The sequence below is a fragment of the Hipposideros armiger genome, unplaced genomic scaffold (assembly GCF_001890085.2).
Source record: "Hipposideros armiger isolate ML-2016 unplaced genomic scaffold, ASM189008v1 scaffold_136, whole genome shotgun sequence".
NCBI lineage: Eukaryota > Metazoa > Chordata > Mammalia > Chiroptera > Hipposideridae > Hipposideros > Hipposideros armiger.
Window position 1 is genome coordinate 1,541,619 of NW_017731486.1, and position 12,054 is coordinate 1,553,672.

General features: G+C 35.7%; 1 protein-coding gene across 6 annotated transcripts in view; it reads right to left on the reverse strand.

The window, feature by feature from the left end:
• ANKRD12 (ankyrin repeat domain 12) overlaps nucleotides 1–12,054 on the reverse strand; it is a 138,400-nt gene that overhangs the window by 22,797 nt on the left and 103,549 nt on the right. For all 6 annotated transcript variants that reach the window (XM_019649954.1, XM_019649951.1, XM_019649952.1 and 3 more), the window contains one exon: nucleotides 1,487–6,201. In XM_019649954.1, coding sequence (XP_019505499.1) covers nucleotides 1,487–6,201 — 4,715 coding nt within the window. The remainder of the gene's footprint in view (nucleotides 1–1,486; nucleotides 6,202–12,054) is intronic.

Sequence of the window (12,054 nt, forward strand, 5' to 3'; positions counted from 1 at the left end):
TAAGGTTCGACGCACTACTTTCTGTATTGAAGATCCCTGCCTTTCTGTTGGATGGCCCTCGGCAGCAGCATTCACCATATGTTTTGATCATAATGGAAAGTCTCCGTGTCACACATCGCTTCTGGTATGGCAATTTCTGTCAAATAAAAACATTATAGTGTGTCCTCATCCACATTATTCACAAGATCTGGCACCATACGACTTCTGGGTCTTCCTGAAAGTCAAAATGACCATGAAATGTAAATGTTTTGAATGGATTCAGGACATTGAGGCAGTCACAACAGCGCAACTAAAAACATTCATGAAAGAGGAATTTCAGAACTGCTTCAGAAAGTGACAAGAATGATGGGATGTGTTGAAAGTGAGGGGGAGTATTTTGAGGGAGATTAATGGCAACGTGTCTTTTACTGTAATAACTTTTTTAAAGTTTAAGCTTTCACCATATTTTCTGATCATACCTCATAGACATGGCTATATAAGATTTTTTGGGGAAGAGCTGGCACATGGAAAACTGCTGAAACCATAGTAATAGGTAAGACCACACTGACAAAAAGTTGACTGAAGAACTAATTCCCAGAGAACGTAGATATTTACAGGGTGGATAGAAGAGTCATTAAGAGAGAGAAAAGATTAGTCAGTGAGGCAAGGGAACCAAAAGAGAGCACCACTATGAAAGACCAGGGCGGGGGCAAATGGGGATTTATGAAGACCAAGATGATCACAATATCAAATGTGACTGAGATCAAGCAGAAGGAAAAAGAGGCCAACGAATATGGCAATTACAAGTACTGGTGACCACTGCGAATGCATAATAGTTAAGGGATGAATAGGAAGTGATACACAGGAAACATGAGGCACAGACTATTCTCCAAGAGTGCAACAGTAAAAGGAAATGAGAGGGTGAGCTTGGCGAACTGGCAGTCAAGGGGTAACTTTTTCTCTCCAGGAAAGAGACCCAATAATCCTAAGTGGGTGGATAAAGACCAATGGAGAGCGAAAATTGAAAAATATACTAGTGAGAAGTGTTTTAATCGAGGAAGGTTCCAGAGAAGACTGGAGGGAATGGGATCAAAAATACATTAAAGGAATTACCCTTTAAAGAAATAAAAACATACCTCCTTCGGGACACAAGGAAAAGAAGGTAAGGAAAATCAAAATACTGTAGACCAGTGTTGTTCAATAAAGTAGCCACTAACCACACATGACTGAACACTTACTGAAATGTGGCTCGTTTAAATTGAGATGTACCATTAAGTACATCTTCAAATACTTAGTACAAAAAAAAGGAATATGTCATTAATAATTTTTATATATTGATATTTTGAAATATTATTATGGATACATTGGGTTAAATAAAATATTAATCTTACCTGTCTTTTTTTACTTTTAAAAATGTGGCTGCTAAGTAATTTAAAGCTACATATGTGACTTGCATTACATTTCTATTGGATAGCATTTTAGATGTATCTCAAGTGATATTACTTACTGTGGGAATGCAAATCTTGCTTAAGGGGTTTCCATCCAGGAGATATGATCCGTTAAATGTCACATATTCATCGTAATATTGAGGTGCTTGAGGAATAACACTACACAACAATTTGCGCTTTTCTTCAATTTTTTTCCTTATGTGCAAATATTCAAAATACGGATTTGCTCTCTCTGAACTGTATGGTTGAATCTCATCTAGTTTCAAAGCATCTACAATGGCTGCCAGAGACTGCTGAGTTTTCTCTTTTGCTTGTAGTAAAGAGGGATTCACTTGCACAGGCTGCGGTACACGCGACACTTTCCTTTTCCGTGGGTGGTGAATTTGAGGATCATCTTCTTCAGTTAATCTTATTCTTCCTCTAGGAGATGAAGATTCGCTGTCCTTTTCTTGTAATAGTGTACAGCTAGCAAGAATCTGCTTGCTTTGATTTGCCATTGTATTTGCTTTGTTTCTTGTCATCCTTTGAGGGATTTGGTTTTCGGTTTTATCATCTTCAATATTTTCTTCTAATTCTACTTTAACTAATTGACCATACTTAAGCATTTCTAGTTGAGCTGGTTGCTGTGAATGGTTTTCCAGACTTGATAAAGTGCTTTGTTGTGATTCTTCATCTTCGACGGAAAGCAAACACTTTTCACTTTCGGGACAAAGTTTTGGATTATCTTGCTCGTTTAGATTTCCTTTTGGCATCCCTATATTAATTTCACATACACCAGAATCACACTTATCATTCAAATGAGTCAAAACCAAACTTTCCAGTTTGCTTTCTTTTTCATGTGAAATAACCCGAATATCAGAAGTACTATTTTCAACCTCATGGCCACTGGAAGACTTATATATTAGTTTGCTAAATGCATAATGTATATTTAGCTGAGAAGAGGAATCGCTTCCATTGAAGTCCTTTTCTGATGGTAATACAGGCAAAGTATTAGCCTTCTCAAAATTTGGTGATGCTTCTTGAATACTGCTTTCAGAGTACACTGGTACAAAGGCATCTGTCTTTTGAACATCTGTTAGGGCAAAAATATTCTCTGTATCTTTTGTAGATTCGTTATCAGTATCTAAAACAGAATTGATAATTTGAACTGCACTTTTCTGTTGTAAAATACCTGGCTCTTGATTGGCAACATATGACAAAGACATATGTTTAGAAATAGAGTCAGCATCTGAAAGTGATTGGCTATGGAAAGAGCAAGGTTGCTGTGAAGGCAGAAAGGACGCTGCATCCTGAGCACAAGCATTTAATGGCAGTTCAGTTTGGTGCAGGGATAAAAAATCAGTATTCTGTTCTTTCAATATTTTGTTTTCAGAATTACAGAAATCCTGAACAGAAGAATCTTGATCAGGTGTACTAGAATTTGGGCAGATAAAGTCACTGGTGCTTAATGATTCCAGTTTATCAACAGATGTCTCCCATGATTTATTTTGGATCACACCAACCTGATTAGATGGCTCTAAATGCACAGGACTGTCCATTAAAGTGCCCACTGGAGCAGTACTCTTAATAACATTTATATCAGTTGCAATATATTTGCTGTTTACAGATCTAGTTGGAGAGGCTGCAAAGCTGGAATGTATGTTAGACACATTTGAAAGTTCTCTTTCAGGCACATGTGAGGATACCTCAGGTTTGGGAGAAGGACAAATATCTCTTGGCACAACTAAGCCACCTTGATTGCTTTCTTCTGATATTGTTTGGAATTGTTTTGTATGTTCACAAATGACAGATGGCATACTACATCTTCGAACTTCTACAGTTGGTCTCCCCTCATTTATAACTAGTTTAACATCTTCTACAGAAGATGATCGGAGATGGGGTGTTGTAAGTCTGCTTGTATATGGTGGTTTAATTCGCTCTGGCAGTTCAGCCAGGCTATCCAACTCCCTTTCATGAAGCGCAGGAGATTTGGCAATTGGCAAAAAAGGTGACTGGGAAAAGGACATTTGGGAATCTGAACCCTCTAACATAAAGTCTGAGTCATACTCAACTAGAGGCCTTGGGGTTGTCACTGTAGTATGACAGGAATCTTCTGAACTAGCCACTGAAATCATGGATACAGATCTGGAGCTGAGACCTGGCTTTTCACTTTCTGATCTAGGAGATCTGTTTAAGCTGTTATCTGAAACCAAGGATGACTTCCCTAAATTCATTATATTTTTGGTGTCCACGGATTGTGATCTGTTACTTACAGCATCTTTAGATTGTTTCTCCTTGGTATATGCATCAGTCAACTCTGAACTCTTTGACCTAGTAAGTTCTTTATTTTTGGACTCAGCTAATATATGCTTTGTTTTCTCTTTATCTTTTACTTTAAGTTCTAAACAATTACGATTTCTCAACCGTTCCTTTTCTTTTTGCTTAATTTTTTCCTTATGTTTTTTGTGCCACTGCTCTATTTCTAGATCTTTAAGGCTTAGCATTCGCTCAAAACTTGTCTGCATTAAATCATCATTCACTAACCTCTTTTCTTTAGGTCGAGTATCTTTTGATGCTGGTGATGACTTAGGTTTGGGCTTATCTGCTTCAGATTTTAGTTTGAGTAAACTATTTAGTTGAATTTTATCCTTATGTTTGTCTCGTTCTTTGTATCTATCTATATCTTTATCTTTTTTATCTTTTTCTTTTCCATCAGGAGTTTTCAAAGGTTCATCTTTTGTCTTTTCTTTAAGGGATAAAGTTTTTTCATGTTGTGCTTTACTGTCTGCTATATTTGATTTCTTCTCTTCCTGGAAGTGTTTGGAATTTGTTATATTTACACTTTCTTTATCTCTAGATTTTTCCTTTTTATCTACCTCCCTGTCTTTATTTTTGCTTTTTTCTGATTTAGTGTAGTCACTATTATCTGACTGTTTGTTTTTTTTTTCCATCAAGTGCTTTTCTTTGCTTTCTGCTAGATGCCTCTCTTTTTCAGGTTTTTCTTTGTCATGTTTTCTATCCATTTTTTCTCTACTTTTCTCTCTGTCATCAGTTTTTTTAATAGTAATATTTTTTATCTTCTCACTTTCTTTATGACATTTCTCTGTGTGATGTGAATATAGCTTGTCTTTTTCTTTTATTCTGTCAACACACTCACTAAGATCTAATTTGTCTTTCTCTGACTTATTATGTTCATGTTTTATCTTCTTCTCTTTTTCAGAATTTTTTCTTTCAGCCTTCTCAATGTCCTTTTCTTTACTTTGAAATCGTTTCTCAGATTTTTCCTTACTTTCTTTTATATGCTTTTCTTGTTTTTCAATTTCTACTTCCTTTTCCACTGAATGTAACCCTATAGAATCCTCACCGGCACTTATACCTAAAGAACTAAATTCTGTCTCTTTATCTATAGGTACATTCTCTCTTTCTTCTTTTAAATCTTTTATTTTGTCCTCCCTAAAGGATTTCTCACTTTCCTTTTTAGTCTTTTCTCGTTCTTCTTTAAAGTTCCTCTCTTTTGAGACATGCTTTTCCTTGGTTGATTTATCATCTTTTGTGTTCTTTTCCAACTTTGATTTTTTTTCTAATGTTAGGGACTCATGTTCCACATTCAAAAACAGATCTTCAGTTTCATCACTTTTAAAAAAATTCTCTTTCCAAAATTCTCTATCAAATTCCACACTCCGCTGCAGCTCTTTAGCACCATCCCTGTTTTTCAATTTTTCCTTTTCACCTTCAAATTCTTTTTTATGCTTTTCTTTTTCCCTTTCTTTATGTTTCAATTTATGCTTTTTTAATGTTTTACCCTCTTTATCCATTTTTTTCAGCGTGCAATCTGAATTTTCAAACGTTGGACTATAATCTTCATCCTTTATTTTAGCATTTGACTTTTCGCCAAATTCTAAGTGAAAATCTTTCTGATGTTTGTTTTTTTCCTTATGCTTACAAGATTTTACACTTGAACTTTCTGGCAAGAATTCAGTTTCTGTATTATCATATCGAACAAGATCAGCCTGTAAAGACATTTCAGAACTTCCTGGTGATAAACATGTCTTGGTATGTTCTTGTTTTAGTGGTGTTGATTGCTTTTCACTTAGTCCACAAGAATGTTTGGGAGATTTACCAGAGGAAATATGAAATAAATGTAATGAAGTATCATCTTTTGGGCTAAAAGATTTCCTAAAATTCCCCTCCTCTCTGGTCTTTTCTGAACAATCTAGTGTAGTATTAACTGTCAAGTTTGTTACTCTGGTATTTTCTTTCCCCTCTTTTTCTTGCTTCAGCTCTTGGTTCTCTTTATTTTTGTTCTGGTTCTTTAATTTTCTTTTAACTTTGCCTTTCTGTTTGTGTTCATTTGAAACGCCATATTCCTTTTTGGTTTGTATATCAGAATTTGATGATTCAGGGACTGAGCATGGAGTAGAAACCTTTTTGTTCTGAAGAATTTCTTCATCTGAACTTTCAGAACTTGAATACAAAACCCTAGATGGCTTCTGTTTTTTACTTTTAAATGATTTAGGATAGAAAGCTTTATCCTGTTTTGCAAATAAACTATTCTTTTCTACTTCAGGTTCATTCTCTTTTCGCAGCTCTTTCCTAAGAATATGCCTATCATCAATCATTTTATTTATTTCTTCATCATCATCATCTTTGAACTCATACTCATCAAGGGCAGATGGAAGAGGTGCTTTACTGGGAATTATCTGTTTACTTTCACATACGAGAGAGTCTTTCTCTGTCTCAGAGTCAATATTTTCATCAACACTGGAAGGGTTTACAGACTGAGCCTCTTCAGAATCTAGGGGGAAAAAAAAAAAGTCTGTTGCTGGCTGAAAGATAAATATCAGAAGATAAGACTGAGAGAGAAATATAGCATATACAGTAAATATTTCAAATTCAGAAAAAAATTTCACATTTATATGTGAATGACACAATAGAAATATGTGAGAACTCTGCTACAGTGTTGTGGAAAACTTTATAAAGATTCTGCTTCAGAATGAGATCCCTTGACACTTAAATACACATAATATACTGAATTTACAATACATATATCACAAATATATAATATAAAAATAACATAAAGCAGAAGTTCACAACCCAGGGGACTGGGTGGGTTAGAGGGAACACTGGCTAGTAATGTTTTATGAAATTTTACATATATGTATATTTTTCTTTCTGGAGAGAATACTTTAGATTCTTGATTGATACAAAAACGATTAAGAACTACTAACTTGAAGGGTTTAAATAAGTAAATTTCACAGATTATTTTATATGTTTCAGAATTTTTGTTAGTAAAATCATAAGGGATCAAGTGATTCCCATAAACGACAGTAACTTAAGTAAAGCTGAATGGTTTTGACTATAAACGAGATGACGACCTGGTTTTAAGAAATCAGAAAAATCAAGGGCCGGCCGAGTGGCTCAGTTGGTTAAGAGATCCCTCAAGGGTGCGAGCTCTGAACAACAGGGTTGCCAGTTCGATTCGCGGCCCGAGCTGAGCTGCTGCTGAGCTGCCAACAGGTGGCAGGATGGCTCAGCTAAAAAAAAAAAGAAATCAGGAAAATCAAAAGAAATGCATCCCTTAATTACATAATCAAGATAACACATACACAGATACACAATTTGAAAAATGCTACTCTAGTTCTTAGTTTTCTTATCTATAGTAATGTAGACTTGATACTAATATACATTACACTGTAATGGGGGGAATAAGCTCAATTCATTTATATTTTTAAGCACATGAAAATTTAAGTGCATGAAATTTAATTGCATCAAAACTGTTACATAAATATAGCCAAAGCACTGCTAGATTCTATTCCATGGTATCATTTTTTTTTTAAAGATTTTTATTGGGGAATTGGGGGGATGGGAACAGCGCTGGGGAATTGGGGGAAGGGGAACAGACAAGTTGCTGTCCTTTTGTTCTTCAGTCTAGCTGTGGAGGACATTGCTTCTCTGGCCCAAGTTGGCACCATCATTGTGCTCTTCCCGGGCGAGGCAGATCAGTCGCCGGCTTCTGGACGGCCACTCACTGTGGCTGCTGGCCGCTCATGCTGGCTGCTGGCTACACACAGTAGCCCATGGCAATCCACTGCCACAGGGGCTGCAGCCTACGCCATCGCCGGCGACTCACGGCAGCCCAACTCCAGGTTGAGCTGTTGTTCAGCATCTTAGCTGTGGAGGGCAGTGTCAATGGCCCTCATATGTGGGATCCGAACCGGGGCCCTCTGGCATCCCAAGCCAGTTCCCAACCATCGCGCCACTCGGCCAGCCCTCATGGTATCATTTTTAAGAAAAAGATTTTCTTCTTTCTTTTTAGGTGGGCATCTTTTCTTAGCTGAAATGTATGTTGTATACATGGAGCCTCTAATTGAAAACGCAGACCTCTAACTAAAGGAAAAAAAAAGAAAACCGAGACCTCTGACCAAGGGGGTGGGGGTGGGGGTAACTAAACTCATTAAAAAATAATTAAATATTTCATTTGCTCAGTATTTAATATTAAAATTATAAATTTATTTTAATACATTAAACTTCCTCTAAAGTGATATAGCTCTCAAATATTCTCTTTGCAAGAAAATTTAAATTCCGGAAGTATTTTGGAGTGTCTATAAGGTACTGGGCACTGTAAAGGAGCACTAGAGAGATCACCATTTTGTTTTTAGAGAAGATGTGCTAATATTCTAAGACAATATTATTACCAGATACCAATGAGTGATATAGTTATGCTGACACATTAAAAAAAAGAACACTTTTGGAATTATAGCTGCTTGTACATATGTAAAAAAATAATTCTCCATTTCCAATTATCAATATTGCAATATATAGTATCAAACTATAAAATTTTGTTGCAAAAAAGGAACATCTATTTTGGGAGTATTTACTTTGGCTCCTGATAAAATGAATATAAAAATATGCAATTATACAAAAGGTGTGGTTTTCTCTGTTAATGCCTTATTTGTATATTTGTTCTTAAGGATTCTCCACTTGTAGTTTCCAAGGATTTAATTATGTATGGTTTTGTTTCTCATGAAATGATTAGTTTTACTGGAAAGTGGAAATAATTTTTTTCCTTTGTATATACTACAAACCTAAGTTCTATACTTAGAATCAGTCTTCAATAAATATTTATTATGCTTCACCAGGCACATAGTGCTAGAAGCTAGGGGTGACAAGATGAAAAAGACACAGTTCTGCCTTTTAACAGTTATATAATCAGAGAACTGCTAAACTGGCAGTAGATACTAAGTCCAAAGGGTGCACCTGGGAAAGAGTCAGCTTGCGAGAACTGGAAAAAGAAAGGCTTCTCAGAGAAGTAGCACTGAAGCTGAGGCATGAAGAATACACAGTAATTTCAAGTAGGATTTAATGGCATGAAAATATTACAAACATGCTGTTCAAAGCACACTATGTATACTATTTTATATGGTTTTTCATTTAACAGATCATAGCCATTTTATTTTGAAGTTACATTTTTTTTCATTACTTTTTGTTTTGATTTTTTTTTTAATTGGGGAATTGGGGGAAGGGAACAATGTTGGGGAATTGGGGGAAGGGGAACAGATAAGTTGCTGTCCTTTTGTTCTTCAGTCTAGTTGTGGAGGATATTGCTTCACTGGCCCAAGTTGGCACCATCATTGCACTCTTCCCGGGTGAGGCAGATCAGTCGCCGGCCTCTGAATGGCCGCTCACTGCGGCTGCTGGCCGCTCACGCTGGCTGCTGTCTACACTCGGTAGCTTATGGCAGCCCACTGCAGCAGGGGACTGCAGCTTACGCCGTCGCTGGCGACCCACGGTGGCCCAGCCCCAGGTCGAGCTGCTATTCAGCATCTTAGCTGCAGAGGGCAGTGTCACTGCCCCTCATGTGGGATCCAAACCGGGGCCCTCTGGCATCCAAGCCAGTTCTTAACCAATGTGCCACTCGGCCAGCCCATTACTATTGTTAAGGGCTGCATATTACACCAAATTAACACATAATCATTTAAATTGATTCTTTTACTGAGGGGGCATTCAGGATCTTTTCAATTATTTGATATTGTAGGTATTTAGTGAGGTAGAAACATTTTTGTATATATTGTTACTTGAAAATAGCAATATATCAATTTACGTCTGTTTGTGTGTGTAGGAAAAAAGAAACAAGAGAAATACATCAAAATAGTATCTGGACCAATTATGGGTGATTTTCTCTTCTTCAAGCTTTTCTGTATTTTCCAAATTCCTAGTATAACAGATGTATTACTTTTCTCATCAGAAAAAAACATTGTTTAAAAAGTTCACTAATAGGTATAATATGGTATCATTATTATTTTTTTATTACTGATGTGGCTAATTTTTCTATGTGTTTGTATTTCCTCCTGTGTAATGCCACTTTATAATTTCTTCAGTCTATGTTCTTCTGGTCTTTTTTTTTTTCTGCTTATGCATATTTATACATTACTTAAATTATACTACACATATAATCTTATGTATGTTTCACTTATTATATCACAGTGCTTACCATTTTGAATATATGCATTAAAGGAGAAATACAAATTCTCTAAGGCTTACACATATATATGTGTCCGGAGAGATGCAAGGTTTCTCATTTGTGTTCCTGAGTCATCATCAACTGAAGGTAATTAAGCAATGCTCACCAATGCAGATATGCCTTTCTCCTTATGGTTCTTTTGAAAAGACTCGTTTTTTAAAAGGCAAAAAATGCAGTTCTAAAGTGAATAAGTTACCCTGGTGCTAATGTCCATGATAAGAGTGTGGAATTACCACAGTGAAGGACTGTAACCTGGCTCTGGTTTGATGAGTCGGATATGCCCGTTAGGCTGGCTCCTCTGCACAATGGTTCTCAGTGCCAGCAGTAATGACCAGAAGCCAGCTAGTTTGTGATCTCAGTAAAGGTACCACACCTATGTGATGCCACCTCACTTGCATATCAGGTTGAAATCCCTTTTCTTCCCTAAGCAGCCTTAAGCCTTTTGATTTACTTTACCCAGGAATATAGATCAAGCCAGTATTGGAATTCTAATGTGGTAGTAACTTAAAAGTGCTTGTTCTGCCTTTCTTAGGAGATAACTGTTTATAGTGAGAAAATTACATAGAATCTTCATATTCTCAAATTCTTGTAGTCAAAATGGCCACGGTTATCATTACACAAAGTACTTCTCATTTTGTTTCAATTGTTTTAGTCTTAGTATCTATTTAATCACTAAATTTGCACTTGTATTTAAATATTTTCTCAAATTATTCCTGACAAAAAGCTCATTCAAAAATTTTAATGTTTATTATCTCAAGTTCATTTGGGCAACTAGAAGGAAAATGAGAAAAACAAAGGTTAAGCAATTGTTAACATGTAAAATTTTTCATTAAAGCATTTTTCTTCTCCATGAATAAAAATGCCAAATAGTAAAATGGAAATTAAAAACACTTAAATACTATATTTTGCTGTGTATCATGAGCACTCACATTTTTGCCCCAAACTTTCAGAGAAAAAAATCTTTCATTTTTTGAAAATTTATTTATTTTTATTAGTTTCAGGAGTACAAAGCAACGTAATAGTGAGACATTTAAACCCCTCATGAAGTGATAACCCATCCCCCAAGCTACTACCCCTGACATTTTATATAGCCATTACAATGCCATCGACTATCTTCCCTATGGTATACTCCACTCGTTTCAATTTTTTAATTCAAATTTTTACTTGTTTATATTTAGGTACTTGTTTTTTGTATTATAAAGGAATTTTAGCACTTATTTTTTAACATATTATGGTACAAGAAATTTTATGTAACAAATAATTACAAAATACAAGAACAGATACAAGGTACAAGAAATTTCAAGTACCAGTAACAAATTTATGATATTTATGCATCATAGAAGGCCAAGAACTCTTTGCCCTTGGAAGTTCATCGTAAGTTCAACAAAACCGATTATCGTATTTCAGGTTATTATTTTGCATATGGATATCATTATTGATTTCTAGAGTTACACTTTTAACTCATAAGCATAAATAAAACAATTAAAAACATTTATATAGATATGGAATTAGGACTACACATGTATAATGTGCATCTGTATTTTTCCTTCAAAATTTGGGCAAAAAAGTGCACATTATACACGGCAAAATATGGTACATTTGAAACTTGCTCTGGTACATCTCAAGGCACTTTCAGATACTGGCAATTAACACTAGTAATAGAGAATAGCTAAATGTTATCTGAGATCACTATTATCCTCAGGCTTGAGTTTTTCCCTACTGAAGCTACCAGAAATTGCCATCTTTTTTTTATATGGTATCCAAAAGGAGCAGTAAGCAAACGAAGATGTGACCGATGTAGGTAGATACCAGAATATAAATCCTTCTTTCAAAATCTCTCCAAAATAACCAGCATACATTTGACAAATCAATTACATTTCACATGCCTGACCAATAAAAAAATCAGCAGATGCTGGGCTTTTAAAACCATGTGAATTATCTTAATAATTATATATTTTTAGAAAATGTAATTATTCTACTAACGTCACATAAATTTTCAGGAGTGGGTGATGATGCAAAACTAAGTATACCATGGGCCGGCCGAGTGGCGCGATGGTTAAGAACTCGCTTGGGATGCCAGAGGGCCCCGGTTCGGATCCCACATATGAGGGCCAGTAACACTGCCCT